The sequence below is a fragment of the Monodelphis domestica genome, chromosome 5, assembly GCF_027887165.1.
Source record: "Monodelphis domestica isolate mMonDom1 chromosome 5, mMonDom1.pri, whole genome shotgun sequence".
Lineage (NCBI taxonomy): Eukaryota > Metazoa > Chordata > Mammalia > Didelphimorphia > Didelphidae > Monodelphis > Monodelphis domestica.
Window position 1 is genome coordinate 16,020,724 of NC_077231.1, and position 19,879 is coordinate 16,040,602.

Below are 19,879 nucleotides of genomic sequence, written 5' to 3' on the forward strand. Positions count from 1 at the left end.
TCTTACTCATGATATTCTGGTGACTCTTCTAAAAGAATAACTAACAGCTAACACATATAATGAAGATAGCTTTACCTACTGTGTCTCTTTTGAATCTTACAACAACTTTATGAGATGACATTAAGATATTCTTATCAAGTATACAGATGAGGAAACTAAGGCTCTAAGAATTAAAATAATTTGCCCATAATCACCCAGCTAATATAGTTTGAACCCTAATCTCCTTTGATTCTCAAGTCTAGCACTCTTCCCACTACACTGCTCCCTAGACCATTATGGCATTATATTTATTATTATGTGTTATGTATTAAAATAAAATGAAAAATGGATCAGCTCCTTCACTATATGTGTGAGTGAATATGTGGGAATAAGCATTTATACAGTGCCTAAATGTGCTAAGTGTTTGACAAATAAATAAAAATTTATTTTTTAATAATTTTCTGACATTTCATGGTCCATTTTCTCCCCCATCCTCCCTCTTTTCTCTCCTCCTCTAGACAGCAGGCAATATGATATAGGTTATGCATATTCTATTATGCAATATATAATGTTCATTTTTGTGAAAAATGACACATATTGCTTGTACTAGTGAAAAACGCATGATGGAAATAAAGTGAAATATTGAATGCTTCAGTCTACATTTAGACTTTTTCAGTTCCTTCTGTGGTGGTGGATAGCCTTTTTTGTCATAAAGCCCTGCCTCCTTGGAATTGCCTTGGATCATTGCTGTGCAATTTCACAGTTGAGCAATATTCACAGTTGGTCATCATACATTATTGTTGTTACTATGTAAAATGGTTCTACTCACTTCACTTTACATTGCTTTATATGAATCTTGTAAGGTTTTTTTGGGGGGGTGATCATCTTGTTCATCATTTCTTGTTTGTGTATATGTATATATAACTTTGTCTATAAAATTATAAGGGTATAAAAATAAAAACTATTTCATTTTTTCTGTGGCACTCTCAGCCCCTATTATAGCATCCACTTCAGTGTAGATATTAAATGATTGTTGATTGACTGAATGTTTCATATCTATCTTCCTGACTAGATTATCCCTGGGGATCAGAGGAAATGGCTTATATTTTTTTCCACCTAGGAACACAAAAGATTTTGAGTCCAAAGAGCAGCTTTCTAATGCTATAATTTATTAACTCTACCAATGTACTTTTTTAACAGCTTGACCAATTGCCAGTTAGTCAGAAAGACTTAATTAGAAATGACGAACTGGAGGATTTCCACATGAATTGGAAGAACCTCCATCAACTGATTCAGAGAAAAACCAGGAGAACCTTATACACAGAGACTGATACACTGTGGTACAATCGAACATAATAGACTTTGCTACTAATAGCAATGGAGCAAGCCACTACACTCCTGAGGGACTTATGGAAAAGAATGCTAACCACATTGAGAGAAACAACTATGGGAGTAGAAACGCAGAAGAAATGCATCATTTGTTTATATGGATATATGATTTAGGGTTTTGGTTTTAAAACATCACTCTGTTGCGAAAATGAATAATATGGAAATAGGTGCCAAGTGATAACATTTGTATAACCCAGTGGAATTGCTTGTCGGCTCTGGGAGGGGGTAGTGAAGAGGGGACAGAAAGAAAATGAATAATGGAAACATGAAAAAATATTTTAAAACTAAAAAACTCATTAAGGTAAGAAAAAAAAAGACTCAATTAGCCTTTACAAATCTAGGTATTCACTGAGGTATTATAGTAATAGTAGGTGTTATTTTGCCCCCAAAAGCATGTGACACAAACTTTCCCCATTAGTACATTAGTACAAAATCCAAGAGAATGTGAGCATGAGATTTAGAAAGCAGATGTGAAAAAAAAGCTGTAAATCAAAGCTTACAGTGGCTAAAGTCCTTGTCTCCCCCTCATGAGGATACTCATGAAGTTTCCTTGAAGTCTGGAGGCCTCTCTTCCTGCTTTTCCTGAGTGTCTAGTGATTTCCTAATGCAGATATTGTCACCAGCTACTGCTCTTCCAGAGACAATGCTGAGACATCAGTGAGAAGTCCTGATCATGGACAAGAAGAGGTTGGGGAGGAGACAAACTCGCCTCTTCCCTCAGCAAGTAATTTCCTCTCAAGAGGAATGGAACTTCTGTCTTTCCTAAGCTGCCAAATGCTTAAATTTTGGATTCGGAACTGGCTTGCTATTTATACAAAACTCACACTATGTAACTGAGTTTCTTTCAATCCCACACACTTCCTGTGACAACTACTTAAAATGTCTTTAATTAGTTGATTCACTGGAATTGTTTAGACCTTGTTCATATCTACTTTATCCTTCTGATTGATTGATTGCATCAAGAATTTAGGGTGACCCTCATTATTAGTGAAGAAACAAGTCTTACTGCAAAATTTATTTATAGTTTGAAAATATATATTTCTCCTTATGAATATCATGTGGAAAATCTCCCTGTACAATTGCTGCTTTACATCATCAAATGCAGACTTTCTTATACCTTATATTTTTTATGTATACATAACTTATATCATATAATGTATGTCCCTAGGGCCTATTTGGATGTTGTTTGTTTATTTTCTAATCATATCTGACTCTAAATTGACCCCTCTTCTGGTTTTCTTGGCAAAGATACTGAACTGGTTTTCCAGTTCATTTTACAAATGAGGAAATTGAGGCAAACAGGGTTAAGTGATCTCTGCAGGGCCACAGAGATATTCAAGTGTATGAAGCCAGCTTTAAACTCAGGAAGATAAATCTTCAAGATTCTAGGCCTGGCCAATTTGGAACTATGCCCAAAGGGTGCTAAAAGACTGTCCACCCTTTGATCCAGCCATAGCACTGCTATGTTTATACCCCAAAGAGATAATAAAGAAAAAGACTTATACAAGAATATTCATAGCTGCGCTCTTTGTGGTGGCAAAAAATTGGAAAATGAGGGGATGCCCTTCAATTGGGGAATGGCTGAACAAATTGTGGTACATGTTGATGATGGAATACTATTGTGCTCAAGGGAATAATAAAATGGAGGGATTCCATGTGAACTGGAATGACCTCCAGGAACTGATGCAGAGTGAGAGGAGCAGAACCAGGAGAACATCGTACACATTGACTGATATAGATACACTGTGGTACAATAGAATGTAATGGACTTCTCCATTAGTGGCAATGCAGTGATCCTGAACAACTTGGAGGAATCTATGAGAAAGAACATTATCCACATCCAGAGGAAGAACTGTGGGAGTAGAAAATAGAGGAAAAACAACTGCTTGATCACATGAGTTGAGGGAGATATGATTGAGGATGTAGACTCTAAATGAACATCCTAGTGCAAACATCAACATGGAAATAGGTTCTGATCAAGGACACATGTAAAACCCAGTGGATTTACACATCAACTATGGGAAGGGGTGGGGGAAGAGGACGGGGACAGAAGGAAAGAATATGATTCTTGTAACCAAGGAATAATGTTCTAAATTGACTAAATAAAATTAAAAAAAAAAAAGATTCTAGGCCCAGCATTCTATCCACAGCACTACTTTGCTGAATACTGAACCCAACTGCCTATCTATTTTTATCTATTTATTTGTATATTATTATTCTATATTATATATTATTCTATGTAATATTCTATATTATGTTCTATATTGTATACTATAATGTATATATTATATTTCATATTATTATTATTAAACTGAGTATTTCCCAAATATTCATTTATACTTATGTGAAAAATCAGACTCTTTCATAGGCATGTTAAAAATATTTACAGATATAAGTTGAAAAAATGAAATCAGCCTTCTGGTCAAGATGGTGGCTTAGAAAAAGCTGGAGTTCGGATCTAAGGAAACCCTTCCTTACCAATCTCAAGCTATATGCTCCTAGGGCACCAAAATTCAAAACGAACAACAGCATAGACCCTGGGAATCCTCCTCCTGGACCTGGATCAAAAGGTATGCCCGCCCCCCAAAGCCAGAACCCGAGATCACTTGGATCTAAAGGATAGGCAGAGGAAAGGTCCCAGGACCCATCCCCCCCAACCGAGAGCACTGTGTCCGAGGCAGCAGAGGGAACCTCAGAGCCTCAGGGCCAGCTATTCTGAAGGCCACCTCCTGAAAACAACCTGACTCAGTCGAGGGGGCACCCAATGCAGACAGCAGGAAAACAGAGAGAGATGGGGAGCCTGTAACCCCCTGGCTGGATCCTTCCATCCAAGTCTCATGGAAGGTCCCTGCCTCAGGGCATACTCAGTTCAACCCAGCGAAAGTTAATCCTATCAGGAGCCCTTGGTGCTCCAGGAAGCCGCGGCCCCTCCCCCCTCAGAGTGCAGGCTCTTCTGGCCGGCTAAGGCATTGAAACAAACACCTCGCGGAAAGGGCCAAGCCAGGCTCAGAGCGTGGAAGTAGCAGATAAGCATTGGGAGGGAACTGAGGAGGGCAGTAACACAGAAACACCAACAATTCCTGGCCTCCCCAGGAAGACAGAACAACAACTGCAAAGAATGGACAATTTGCCTAGGGCTAAAGCCTCTGAACACCAGAAAGAGATAAGAAAAGCTAGACCTCCCCACTCAGATAGAGATGGCAAACTCCACAGAAAAGCCTCAAAACTCCAAGAAAAACAAGAAAAAGGGGGCGACTTTGGACACATTTTATGGAGCAAAAATACAAAATACAAAGGAGATAGAAGAGGAAACACAAGCAAATGCCCCGAAACCTTCCAAAGGAAATGGAAACTCTCCACAAACCCATGAAGAATTTGAATCGGAAAGGATCAAAAACATGGAAGCCTTCTGGGAGGAAAAGTGGGAAATAATGCAAAAGAAATTCAAGCATCTACAAAACCAGTTTGATCAAAGTGAAAAGGAATACCAGGCTTTAAAGGTCAGAATTAGGCAACTCGAAGACAACGAGCAAGAATTAATAAAGCAAAGCAAAAAGACAAAGAAATTAGAAGAGCACATAAAATATCTCACTGACAAAGGTCATAGATTTAGAAAATAGAGGGAGAAGAGACAATTTAAGAATAACTGGACTACCAGAAAAGCCAGAAATAAACAGCAAACTCGACATCGTAATACAAGATATAATCAAAGAAAATTGCCCAGAGATCCTAGAACAAGAGGGCAATACAGGCACTGAAAGAGTTCACAGAACACCCTCTACACTAAATCCCCAAAAGACAACTACCAGGAATGTAATTGCCAAATTCCAAAGCTTTCAAGCAAAAGAAAAAATTTTACAAGAAGCCAGAAAAAGACAATTTAGATATAAAGGAATACCAATCAGGGTCATACAAGACCTTGTAAGTTCCACTCTGAATGACTGTAAGGCATGGAAAATGATTTTCAGAAAAGCAAGAGAGCTGGGTTTTCAACCAAGAATCAGCTAACCATCAAAACTGACTACATACTTCCAAGGGAAAGTATGGGCATTCAACAAAATAGAAGATTTCCAAGTTTTTGCAAAGAAAAGATCAGAGCTCTGTGGAAAGTTCGATATCAAAAAACAAAGGGCATGGAATACCTGAAAAGGTAAATATGAAGGAAAGGGAAAAGGAGAAAAATGTTATCTTTTTCTTTTAGTCAAACTCTCTTCTATAAGGACTACATTTATATCAATCTATGTATACTAACATGTGGGAAAATGAAATGTGTAAATAGGGGGAAAAGAAAGACTAAATAGAATAATCTTTCTCACACAAAGATTCACAGGGGAAGGGGAGGGGAAGAAAACTCCTATAAGAAGGAGAGGAAGAGAGTTTTTACTTAAACCTTACTCTCAGGGAAATCAACTCTGAGAGGGAAGAACATCCAGATCCATTGGGATCTTGAATTCTATCTTACCAAACAAGGGAAGGGAGAAGGGAAAACCAAGGGGGGTAGTGGGGAGGCAACACAAAAAAGGGAGGGAAGAAGAGGGGGTAGGGGAAGGGAACAAAAAGGGAGGGACTAGAAAGGGAAACATATCAAGGTTGGGGACAAGGGGGACTGATTTAAAGTAAATCACTGGACTAAAAGGTAGAGCTGAAGAAGAAAGGTAAGAATTAGGGAAGGATATCAAAATGCCAGAGAGTCCACAAGTGACCATCATAACTTTGAACGTGAATGAGATGAACAAACCCTTAAAACGTAGACGAATAGCAGAATGGATTAGAATCCAAAACCCTACCATATGTTGTCTTCAAGAAACACACATGAGGTGGGTAGACACCCACAAGGTCAGAATGAAAGGATGGAGTAAGACCTTCTGGGCCTCAACTGACAGAAAGAAGGCAGGAGTGGCAATCATGATATCTGATAAAACTAAAGCAAAAATAGACCTGATCAAAAGGGATAGGGAAGGTAATTATATTTTGTTAAAAGGGACTTTAGATAATGAGGAAATATCACTAATCAACATGTATGCACCAAATAATATAGCACCCAAATTTCTAATGGAGAAACTAGGAGAATTGAAGGAAGAAATAGACAGTAAAACCATATTAGTGGGAGACTTGAACCAACCATTATCAAATTTAGATAAATCAAATCAAAAAATAAATAAGAAAGAGGTAAAAGAAGTGAATGAAATCTTAGAAAAATTAGAATTAATAGACATATGGAGAAAAATAAATGGGGTTAAAAAGGAATACACCTTCTCAGCACTACATGGCACATTCACAAATATTGACCATACATTAGGTCACAGAAACATGCCATACAAATGCAGAAAAGCAGAAATGATAAATGCAGCCTTTTCAGATCACAAGGCAATAAAAATAATGATCAGTAAGGGTACATGGAAAACCAAATAAAAAACTAATTGGAAATTAAACAATATGATACTCCAAAATCATTTAGTTAGAGAAGAAATCATAGAAACCATTAATCATTTCATCAAGGAACATGACAATGGCAAGACATCCTTCCAAACCTTTTGGGATGCAGCCAAAGCATTAATCAGAAGTAAATCCATATCCTTGAATTCATATCTTAACAAACTAGGGAGAGCAGAGATCAATGAATTGGAAATGCAAATAAAAAACTCAAAAGCGATCAAATTAAAAACCCCCAGCAGAAAACCAAACTAGAAATTCTAAAAATTAAGGGAGAAATTAATAAAATCGAAAGTGATAGAACTATTGATTTAATAAATAAGACAAGAAGCTGGTACTTTGAAAAAACAAACAAAATAGACAAAGTACTGGTCAATCTAATTTAAAAAAGGAAAGAAGAAAAGCAAATTAACAGCATCAAAGATGAAAAGGGGGACATCACCCCTGATCAAGAGGAAATTAAGGCAATCATTAAAAATGACTTTGCCCAATTATATGGCAATAAATACACCAATTTAGGTGATATGGATGAATATAAACAAAAATACAAACTGCCTAGACTAACAGAAGAGGAAATAGAATTCTTAAATAATCCCATATCAGAAAATGCAATCCAACAAGCCATCAAAGAACTTCCTAAGAAAAAATCCCCAGGGCCTGATGGGTTCACCTGTGAATTCTATCAAACATTCAGAGAACAGTTAATCCCAATACTATACAAACTATTTGACATAATAAGCAAAGAGGGAGTTCTACCAAACTCCTTTTATGACACAAACATGGTACTGATTCCAAAACCAGGCAGGCCAAAAACAGAGAAAGAAAACTATAGACCAATCTCCCTAATGAATATAGATGCAAAAATCTTAAATAGGATACTAGCAAAAAGACTCCAGCAAGTGATCAGAAGGGTCATCTACCATGACCAAGTAGGATTTATACCAGGGATGCAGGGCTGGTTCAATATTAGGAAAACCATCCACATAATTGACCACATCAACAAGCAAACCAACAAGAACCACATGATTATCTCAATAGACGCAGAAAAAGCCTTTGATAAAATACAACACCCATTCCTATTAAAAACACTAAAAAGCATAGGAATAGAAAGGTCTTTCCTAAAAATAATAAACAGTATATATCTAAAACCATCAGCTAATATCATCTGCAATTGGAATAAACTAGATGTATTCCCAATAATATCAGGAGTAAAACATTATCACCTCTACTATTTGACATTGTACTAGAAACTAGAAACACTAGCAGTAGCAATTAGAGAAGAAAAAGAAATTGAAGGCATTAAAATAGGCAAGGAGGAGACCAAGTTATCACTCTTTGCAGATGCCATGATGGTCTACTTAAAGAATCCTAGAGATTCAACCAAAAAGCTAATTGAAATAATCAACAACTTTAGCAAAGTTGCAGGATACAAAATAAACCCACATAAGTCATCAGCATTTCCATATATCTCCAACACAGCTCAGCAGCAAGAACTAGAAAGAGAAATCCCATTCAAAATCACCTTAGACAAAATAAAATACCTAGGAATCTATCTCCTGAGACAAACACAGGAACTATATGAACACAACTTCAAAACACTCTCCACACAACTAAAACTAGACTTGAGCAATTGGAAAAACATTAACTGCTCATGGATAGGATGAGCCAATATAATAAAAATGACCATCCTACCCAAACTTATTTATCTATTTAGTGCCATACCCATTAAACTCCCAAAAAATTTCTTTACTGATTTAGAAAAAACCATAACAGAGTTCATTTGGAAGAACAAAAGATCAAGGATATCCAGGGAAATAATGGGGAAAAAAAAAGAAACACAAATGATGGGGGCCTTGGAGTCCCAGACCTCAAACTATATTACAAAGCAGCAGTCATCAAAACAACTTGGTACTGGCTAAGAGACAGAAAGGAGGATCAGTGGAATAGACTGGGGGCAAGGGACCTCAGCAAGACAGTATACGATAAACCCCAAGATCCCAGCTTTTGGGACAAAAATCCACTATTCAATAAAAACTGCTGGGAAAATTGGAAGACAGTGTGGGAGAGATTAGGAATTGATCAACACCTCACACCCTACACCAAGATAAATTCAAATTGGGTGAATGACTTAAAAATAAAGAAGGAAACCATAAGTAAATTGGGTAAACACAGAATAGTATACATGTCAGACCTTTGGGAGGGGAAAGACTTTAAAACCAAGCAAGATATAGAAAGAATCACAAAATGTAAAATAAATAATTTTGACTACATCAAATTAAAAAGCTTTTGTGCAAACAAAACCAATGTAACTAAAATCAGAAGGGAAACAACAAATTAGGAAAAAATCTTCATAGAACCCTCTGACAAAGGTTTAATTACTCAAATTTATAAAGATCTAAATCAATTGTACAAAAAACCAAGCCATTCTCCAATTGATAAATGGGCAAGGGACATGGATAGGCAGTTTTCAGATAAAGAAATCAAAACTATTAATAAGCACATGAAGAAGTATTCTAAATCTCTTATAATCAGAGAGATGCAAATCAAAACAACTCTGAGGTATCACCTCACACCTAGCAGATTGGCTAACATGACAGCAGAGGAAAGCAGTGAATGCTGGAAGAGATGTGGCAAAGTAGGGACATTAATTCAATGCTAGTGGAGTTGTGAACCATTCTGGAAGGCAATTTGGAACTATGCCCAAAGGGCGATAAAAGACTGTCTGCCCTTTGATCCAGCCATAGCACTGCTGGGTCTGTAACCCAAAGAGATAATGGGGAAAAAGACTTGTACAAGAATATTCATAGCTGTGCTCTTTGTGGTAGCCAAAAATTGGAAAACGAGGGGATGTCCATCAATTGGGGAATGGCTGAACAAATTGTGGTATATGTTGATGATGGAATACAATTGTGCAAAAAGGAATAATATAGTGGAGGAATTCCATGGAGACTGGAATGACCTCCAGGAAGTGATGCAGAGCGAGAGGAGCAGAACCAGGAGAACATTGTACACAGAGACAAACACACTGTGGTATAATCGAACGTAATGGACTTCTCCATTAGTGGCGGTATAATGTCCCTGAACAATCTGCAGGGATGTAGGAGAAAAAACACTATAAGCAGAGGACCAACTGTGGGAGTAGAAACACCGAGGAAAAGCAACTGCCTGACTACAGCAGTTGAGGGGACATGACAGAGGAGAGACTCTAAAAGAATCCTCTAATGCAAATACTAACAACATGGCAATGGGTTCGAATCAAGAACACATGTGATACCCAGTGGAATCACGTGTCGGCTATGGGGTTTGGCGGGGGGGAGGAAAAGAAAATGATCTTTGTCTTTAATGTATAATGCTTGGAAATGATCAAGTAAAATATCATAAAATTAAAAGAAAAGAAAAAATTACATCAATAATTATAGGTTTCTTTCTTTCATGTCTTATTCTATCAAATCAGTCAGCCAATAAAAAATTTCTTAGATGTTTACAATATACCAAGCACTGTACTAAATGTTGACGTACCAGAAGATAGGCAGGATAGCTTTAGGGAGCTCATAATCAAATAATAAGCAAATATGTACAGACAATTTCCGTACAAGATAAATAGGAAATAATTAACAGAGAAGGCACTAGATTTAAGAAGGGTTGAGAAAAAGTGTTGGGAACTTCTTGTAGAAGTTGAGAGTAAAAGATGCCAGGGAGCCAATAGGGAGATGAGGACGGAGTACATTCCAGGCATGGAAGGTAGCCACAGAAAATGTCCTAGGTTGAGAAATGGAGTGTCTTGTTTGAAGAATAGCAAGGAGGTCTGTTATCACTGGGTTAAAGGGGGTATATAAGGCGTAAGTTATAAGACCACTTCAGGGGCATCTAGGTGACTCAGAGTGAGAGCCAGACCTCAGAAATGGGGGTCCTTGGTTCAAGTCTAGCCTCAAACACTTCCTAGGTGTGTGATCCTGGGCAAGTCACTTAATCCCCATTATCTCAGCCATACCTCTTCTGCCTTGGGACCAATAAGCTGATTCTAAGACAGAAGGCAAAAGTTTAAAAAGGGGGAAGGGGGAAGTTCAAAAAGAAGGGAGAATTAGGTTATGATAGGCTTTGAATGCCAGAGGATTTGATAGTTAATCCTAAAGAAACCACTAGAATTTATTGAATCTGGTAATGACCACTGTGCAAAAGCATTGTGCAAGAAAGTTAAAAAATATTAAAGCACAATTATTATATTAATGCTTTTCCTTCATATGCAACCTTTTGCATAGCAGAATTTCTGGGAGGGTAGAAAGTATTCTTAAGCAACATCTTCATTAAAGGAAATAATTTTCTTTTTCAAATTATTTGATTTACTTTGATATTTTTCATTGAATGTAAAATTACAGTATAGCAAATGAAATGCTAAAAGAGAGTTTTATTTTACTATTTTTTGCTATTGTTTTGTATCACCCATTATGGCAACTGCACAACTCCTTTCTCTATTGTCTGACAGATCCATCCTACATCATTCAATTTGAAAGGTAAAAGTGACATCAGCAGGCCACAGCCACAACTTCAGGCTCCCAGAGATAATAGGATATTTCCTACTATCATACCTCCTCTGCTCCCACCATTTTCCTCCTCATGGGCACAAAATCAGTCACAATGATATTGTTTACTCTTAAACATGAAACATTTATTAAACAAGAATAATAATAGCATTATTCAGTAGAAGGAAAAGGGGATAGTAATCCTAATATGTACTCAATAAACATCAAGCAAAAATAATAAAAATATAAAAAATAAACTTGGGCCATACTCTCTCACCAGTGCAGTCCATGAGAAAAGTGGATATATGCCTTCAGAAACCTAGCAGAAAAAGTTTATAAGTAGGGAAATAGATCACAACTCTCAATTGCAAGCTTTGGATTCCTTGTTCTTTTTAGAGTATAATCTGCACCATGACTCCTCTTCTGGACAAAACTATTTCTCTGCCTTCATGGAAAATGAGGACCCAGAAAGTAATTCCTGGCAGTATCATCATCAGGCTCACTTGGTGATGACACTGTCACACTTGAGGCCAAGTTTCCTCTAGTCACATCCTCTAGAGTGTCTAGCAAGAAAAAAAAGGGGTGGTGGTGGAATGTACAAGCACTTTCATCATTGCAAAGGCTTTTAATTTTGTCATTTACTATTAAATTCTAACATACCACATATATACAAATATATGTATACCATATATAAATATATGTACCATATAAATGTATAAATATAAATAATATATACTATTATGATTTCTCTCCTTATGTACTATTATGTTTAATATCCTTATACACATTAATTTTAATAACTGGGTTTAACATTCTATAAATTATACTTGCAGTTTACTAGCTAAAGAATTATATGTGAACACTCAACTTATTAATATCAATGTTATATGATATAAATGGCAGTTTCCTTTTCATTTCTCAATAAATGTTTATTGTGTTCAATTGAATTGAATTAAGAATATGGAAAGAGAAATAGATTTAGAGCCACTGAACGTGGTCCAGCCTGGCTCTGCCATACATTACTGGTGAGGTTCTGGGCAAAACTTACTTTGCCTCTATTTCTCATCTATAAAATGAGGGAAGTCTTGAATGGATGGCTCCTGAGATCCCTTCCAACTCTAAATCTAGCATCCTCAGAAAATGATTTCTCATATCTCTTTGGAAGAGTAGAATAACTTGGAACTGCTTCTGGGGCTAGAAGAGATGGAGTGACCTTCCTCTGCCTTTAAAGGACACTCTTGCTCTAGACCATGTATGTAAACTGGATTTAGGGATATAAAGGGCCTGGGGGAGGGATCTCAGTCCCTAAAGAGAGAGGTCAAACTCTTTTCCTGGAGCTCACTGCCTTTTTCTCTTTCCACCTCCACCTGGAGTCTAGGCTAGATTTATATAAGCATATGTTTATCTCTTATCTAGGGTTTCCCCAAAAGAGAGTAGAAAAGTACTTAGTGTACCATATTGATCAGATATAGGATAGCCTTTTATTTCCTTCACACTCAAAAAAATGCTAATGTAACCCAGAACCACTGTAAAGCCCTGCTTCCTATAAATCAGCCTCTGAAGTGTATCCAGGGGTGGACCTGTTTCAGTCCGTGGGTACCTGAGTTCCTAGGTACAATTATATTGCTTTCAAATACTTTAATTAAAGGAAAAATGATTGAAAAAGTCCTTTCCCTTTCTCCTCCAGGGTGATGCCATGTCTCTGCAGTTGAAGCAGTGACAAGTTCTTTTAGCAGATGGCTGCCCTGGGCAGAGAGAGCTAAGAAAATGTTATTCTTTCAGTGTGGGAATTCTGTTTTATCCAGTCGGCTTCGAATAAAGCTATGCTTAGTCTCATTGCAGAGTAGGTGCAAAGCCTTTCTTTTCTGTTTCTCCCTCTCAGACTCCAAATCAGAGGATATAACAACACCAGAAAACTTGAAAAATGTTCTCCTTTCTTGGGCTAAAAATAGGATTAGACAGTAATCCTGCCTTTCTCCACCCAAGCAGTTCTTAGCAAGCAGGGTCTCTTCTACTCATCACACCTCCCAGCAGAGCAGCTGCCAAAGCCTGCCTGTCAACTTTCAGCAGCTCCTGTCAATCCTTCTCTTGCATCTAACGTAAGGAGATCCTGTTCCTTCTGTCTCTTGCTCCTCTAGAGCTCTGCTTCATTCATCACTTTTGTCTACACCAAGTTGTCTCCTAGCCCTTTCTTTTCTCCTCTTCTTTGGTTTCTAATACTCCAGATGAGGGTTTTTACATAAATAATGACCCATCTCTACCATGATTCGAAATTCAAAAATTCCACCTTTCTGTGATCCATGAGAGATCCCTAATCTATGTCTTGTCCCTTAGGCGTTTAACATTACCTTATTTAAAGTTTATCAGGACCTCAAAACTCTAGGAACAGTCACATGTAAATGAATTTAAATACCCATATTTACTACCTTCATTATTCCATCTTTAAACCTGTCCTCTCAATCTGAGGTGCAAGTTTCTCTCAGGAGAGTTCAGATCTCTCAACATTTTATCTAAGCTGTTTCTTCTCAAGTTGATTTTATTCATGTTTCTTACATAAATATTCATTCTCTGCCCTTTTTAGCAACAAAATGTTCACATGAAAGGGATCATACTTTACATTTGCTATGGGCAGGACATTCATATGAGTGCAAATCTAACAGGAACAACGGGAATAAAGAACAGTCAATTAGTGATTGTTCTTTTCACGACCTAGTAATGAAATTTAAACTCTGCAAGAATCAGTAAATTTCTGCTGAACCTCTGTGGGGACCAACAAACTGAAAGCTGAAGCAATACAAAATGAAGATGAAAAAGTATTTTACAGCTACCCCATCACAAAAGAAAAATAAACATAAAATCTGAAAATATGACACCAACACTCAGTAAAACAGTTGACAGTCTTGTGTCATAGAACACTAGTAATTTCTGATGTACTTTGAAATGAAAGCCACAAATACAGAACTAAGCCCCACATTACAGGGGAAAAATAGTGGAACAATTTCCTGAAGCCTGTATTACTTCAAAAAAGGATAATAAGGTCATGCTTAATAAAATAGAAACTTTCGAAATTCAGGCATATATATATGCCAAGAACATCAGCCTGATGGGCTGGCTACAAGAAGAGGAATCTAACATCATTTTAAGGGAAAGGTCCCACATATTCTACTTCACAGACATGGACTTATATGCCATTCATTGAAGAACCCACCAAATTAGATGCTCAGCTCTGTTCTATCCAGATTTATATCTTCTTCCTTGGAGGATTTCCCATTAAACCTTGAATAGACCCCAAACTTTGAACTTCCATTTATTTAATAGAATTTTGTCTTCACACAATTCCATGGACAAATGAAGAAATATGTAAGAGCCCTCATCTTTGTAGACTCTAATTCCAGAGTGAATCCTAATACATGCAAAGAAAGTAATTGATATGTTTTATTAAAGGATTCATCACAATTTTCATGTTCTTTTGGTCTCTTATTAGCATATGAATTGTGAACTCAAGACTTCAACATGTTTGTTAGGCTAAGTAAATATCCTGGCAGCAATTACTGGTCAAATGCTTAGAGCTTCCTTACAAACTGTGAACTTGTCCTTAAATTTCCAGACTTTATTACCTAGCATCTAAAACCAGCATTTCAGGGGGCAGCTAGGTGGAACTAATACACAGTATTGATTCTAAGATGGAAAGTAAGGTTTTTAAAAAATAAAATAAAATAAAACCAGCATTCTAGAAGCTCTCTCAAACCTCTGCCCCCCTTTTTAAAGGAAATGTCATAATGATTCTTCTGGATTTCAATAATATTAAAGGAAATTAAAGCCAGAAATTGGTCACTATTGGCTTCCTAGCTATTCATAGAGGTATCTATAGATATTGTGTATACTTTTGGAGGTCACCTTGACTACCAGGTTCACCATATATTTGGATACAGAATTACAATAGGTGATTCCAATAATCTTCATTTCTAATCTGTTCAGTCAAAGCTATATGAAAGTATAATCTTGAGATTCCTTAAAATTGAAGCATTATTTAAGCTCACAAATTGCTGTATCATTTGGAATTTTTTAAAAAACATGAATTTTTAGCTCCATGTTTAGGTGTCTCATTTTTCAGATCTGGCTCTGCCAGATGTTTTTTAGTAAGTAAATCTAAATAATGTTTTTTAGTAAGTAAATCTAAATAAACTGCTATTTTACTATTATTTCTCAACCGATCTTGTCATCTTACAACTCACATCAACTCTTCTAATTGCTTTTTTTCTGTAATGGTACTAACATTTTCTCAGATTCAAAATTTCTGCATCATCCTTAAGACCTTTCTTTCTTCTGCCCTGTGCATCCATCCATAATGGTGACATCCTGCTGATTTTACTTTCATTGTATCTTGCAATTACTCCTCCTTTTAGCATTTCTCTTGCTACCACTAGTTTATGACCTCTTTACTTCTCCTTTGAACCACAGCTATAACCTCCTAAATAGCAACGAAATAGTCTCCTTCCTCACTGCCACCTCTTGCCATCCCTGGATTCTGTCAAGACTCAGCTTAAATATCACCTTCTTACGGGAAGCCTTCTTGGTCCCTTCCCATCCATTTGAGTCACCTCTTTTCTCTCAATTTAATAGGTTTTTTAATTTACATGTTGTCTGCCCAATTTGTATGTAAGTTCATTGGGATCAGAGACTGGCTTTTTTGTTCCTTTACCTTGACTGGTATCCTTGTACTTAGCATAATTCCTGACACTATTATTTTTAAGGATTTAATAGATTATTGACTATTGATAGGTTGATTAGACAGAATCCCTTTTGCTACTTTCTGGCCCTCTTGTACTTCAAGGACCAGCCTGGACCTTGTTCATCTTTGTAGCATAATTATTTCCCTGCTTGTGACAGTTACTCAATTTTTAAAAATTTAATTTGATTATAAGAACAATCAATAAAGAAAAGACTTACCTTGGGCAAGTCACCCCCATTACCTGACTTCTCTTCTTATACCTTGGAACCAATATCTAGTATTGATTCGTAGTCAGAAAGTAAGGGTTCTTTACAAAAAGAAAGAAAAAGAGGGGAGGCAGCCAGGTGGCTCGGTGAATTGAGAGTCAGACCCAGAGACAGGAAGTCCTACATTCAAATCTGACCTCTGACACTTCCTTGCTGTGTGACCCTGGGCAAGTTGCTTAACCCCCACTGCCTAGCTCTTACCACTCTTCTGCCTTGGAACCAATACACAGTAGTGATTCTAAGACAGAAGGTAAAGGTTTTAGAAAAAAGACTTTGTCAAGTTAAAAATATTAAAAATTCATAAAATGTTAAAGTTAGAAGGAACTTTTCAACATAAGTGAATTTTCAAACATTTTTCTGGGGTTTATAGCCTGTTATCTTATTTATATGAACTCAGCACCCCATACACTCAGGGAGGGGTAGTATCTCTGGTATGGAGGGCTTGTCGTGCCCTTCTAGGGCAGCTCTCCAGCCACTGACCCTCACCTGATACCCAGCTCTTACTTGTGGCTCCCAGGAGCTGCTAGCATGTGGCAGTGGGCACACCCTGGGCAACGGCTTCAACAGGCTGGCTAAACCTTGTGAGGGTAGCCATTGGGTCGTCGACCCCTGGTGAACCAGGGCTTTGCTAACCCAGCATGTGAAGACTGCTTCGGTGGAACAGGTGGAAGAAACCAACAAGAAGGTTCAACGGCTGAGAGGGCGACGCAGCAAAGCACTGTGGAGTGCTCAGGGCGTGTTGGAGCACAAAAGACAACATGGCCATCCAATGCAGCTGAGGAAGTCTCCAGGTGTAACGACTTTTTGTGCCAATGGACCCAGGCTTCCAATGCCGAGAGAGTGGGACTGTCACTGTGCTCCGACTTTTCCACTTAAATCTTCACGCAAAGGTGTCTTTGTGCACAAAAAGGCACAAAGACAATCGTCATCCTCGGTTCGAGAGACAACCAACCATGAACTCAGCAGACTAATGCCTGTAAACTTTCCCATTGTAACCCTACTAATACCTTCTTATTCTCCATACTTCTGAAGTGCAGAAAAGTTATTACTCTGTCTCTCTGTCTCTCTCAATCTCTCTCTCTCCCTCTCTGTCTTCCTCTCTCTCCCCATCTCTCTGCCTCTGCCTCTGTTTGTCTCTCTGTCTTTCTGTCTCTCCCTCACCCTCTCTGTCTCTCTCTCCCCCCCTCCTTTACTCTTTCTGTGTCTCCATCTCTCTCTCTCTCTCTCTCTCTCTCTCTCTCTCTCTCTCTCTCTCTCTCTCTCTCTCTCTCTCTCTCTCTCTCTCTCTCTCTCTCTCTCTCTCTCTCTCTCTCTCTCTCTCTCTCTCTCTCTCTCTCTCTCTCTCTCTCTCTCTCTCTCTCTCTCTCTCTCTCTCTCTCTGTCTCTCTCTCTGTCTCTCTCTTTCCCCCCCCCTATTGGGGGAGTTGGACCAAAGTTTTTTTAAACCCTCACCTTCAGTCTTAGTGTCAATTCTAAGACACAGGAGTGGCATGGGCTAAACAATTGAGGTTAAGTGGCTTGCCTAGAGTCACCCAGCTAGATTTGAATCCGGGTCCCCCTGACTCTATGCCTGGCTCTCTATCCACTGTGCCCTTGGCTTTTAAGATCTTTTCTATCGCATAGAAAGGCGTAGAGGTCTAGCTTAGAAGCACTGAAGTGACTTCTGACTAAAGCACTTCTGATGCATTGCTGATTCATGAGGCTCAAGAAGTCAGTCTCTTAGCTCTAGGGAACACCTTAAGACTCAGTCGTAGAAAAGATGCCAATTTCCTTTGGGAGGAGGGGTTTCTTCATCTTGGAGTTTTCTAGTTGATAAATAACTACACCAGACCTCAACAGACAGAGTCTGTTACCTGACTGTTTCATTATTTTATTAATTCCCATTATAAGTTCTCAAGCAGTCAAGGGGTAGGTTATGTCCAAAATAAAGTTATCTAATGGTATGTCTAACAACATAACATCTCATCCTTATTCTGTGCCTCTCCACCAAGGGAACATTGTATTTGTCCAACAAGTAATCACTAATTATAAGTTTAGAGTATAAACTTCATATATTATTTGATATATATGTATAATTCATAAATTATATAAATATAAATCAGTGTAATGCATTATTCAAAACTCTAGAAAGTAATTTCCTAGTTTTTGCCTCAAAATAATGTGAATAACCCAAAATTGTTTCTTTCAAATGTTCTAAAAGCATCATTTTCTCTTTTTAAACAAAATCCACAGCTTGATCAAGTGATACGCCAGAGAAGCCTGTCAACTTTGGAACTCTTTCTCTCTTGTGCCCAGAAACAATTGAGTTCTTTAATCTCTGAAGAACCAGCTTCAACAGAAGATGGAGAACATGACAAGCTAGCCAGCACTGACAGTAGATAGAACATTTGGGCCCCTAATTTACATTCTGTGAATTACAAAAAATGTTTTTCTTTTTTTTTTTAATCTTAGGAATTATATTACTGGTGTAAGGATAAGACAAAACAATATTTAGAAGAATATCAAGTGATCTAATTTGTTTTGTTTTGTTTTCTCATTTGCTTTCCTTTCAAGCATAATATGACCTAAGAAAGTAATTGAAAAAATACCACATGATCAAAACCTACACTTATGTTGCAAATTTTATAGCCTCCAGTGGCCTGTTATTGGCAAATTTGGCAAAGGTAATGAATATCGTAACTTATTGCCTCAGTATGGCTTTTTACAAGATGCCAGCATGTGATCATATAATTTATTTCTTCTTCTAGCTTAGGAAGAGGCCCAAATCTCAATATTATGTAGTTACTTCCTTAGAGTTTGGATATAAAGATGTGTTTTGCTGGCCATTTTTTCTGTACTTTATTAGTACTTTTTTTGCCAGTGAACAGAAAGCAAAGAAAGGAAAAGAGAAACTTTAAAGTATTTAATATTAATTTTACCCTCCTGTTGTAATGCAAGCTGAAAGGGAAGGAACGTAATATATATGTATATGTAGGTATCACATATATGTCCATATATTATGGAGCAGTGAAATTACTTTTTATGAGAATTGAACCTTGTGCTTGATCTAATGAAAGAGGGTTCATTTTAGTCCTTGAGATCCTCATTCTAGGATTTCAAGTTCCAAAGGAAGCAATAGGATTAGTTTTCTCATAACTCTGAATGTGCTTAATTTATGACAAGTACCTCAAAAATAATGGTTTTGTACTTCAGTCAATGGGTATTTAATCCAATTTCCACATAAAAGATTGATTTTTTCCTTACCATTGAAATTTATGCAAATGTTTTATGTCTGTAATGCTTCAACTTTCTTATGTCCTGGCTTTCTTACAGCAATAAAAGTATCTCCCCAAAGTGAAGTTATATGATTAATTGCTCCGTGTATTTATACACTTCTAGCCAGGCCTCCAGGGTATGTTTGTGTGTGTGTGTGTGTGTGTGATGTTTATTTTAAATGATTAAAAAACTGCTCAAGTTCCTTTTTTTCCAAGTTCAAGTAAAGACCTGAGTATAGCTGATGAGCCTGAAGGCCAAACAGACTTCATATTCACATCCATCCATCTATCTATCTTATACCAGGG

General features: G+C 37.4%; 1 protein-coding gene across 13 annotated transcripts in view; it reads left to right on the forward strand.

Moving 5' to 3' along the window:
- CCDC91 (coiled-coil domain containing 91) overlaps positions 1 to 19,652 on the forward strand; it is a 481,978-nt gene extending 462,326 nt beyond the window's left edge. For 7 of the 13 annotated variants that reach the window (XM_056797660.1, XM_007502847.2, XM_007502852.3 and 4 more), the window contains one exon: positions 1,180 to 3,914. In XM_056797660.1, the coding sequence (XP_056653638.1) occupies positions 1,180 to 1,335 (156 nt within the window). In that variant the 3' untranslated portion in view covers positions 1,336 to 3,914. Of the gene's footprint in view, positions 1 to 1,179; positions 3,915 to 18,551 lie in introns of those variants that run through there. The other 6 variants (XM_001373145.4, XM_007502853.3, XM_056797665.1 and 3 more) reach the window with 1 other exon arrangement.
- The last annotated feature ends 227 nt before the right edge of the window (positions 19,653 to 19,879 follow it).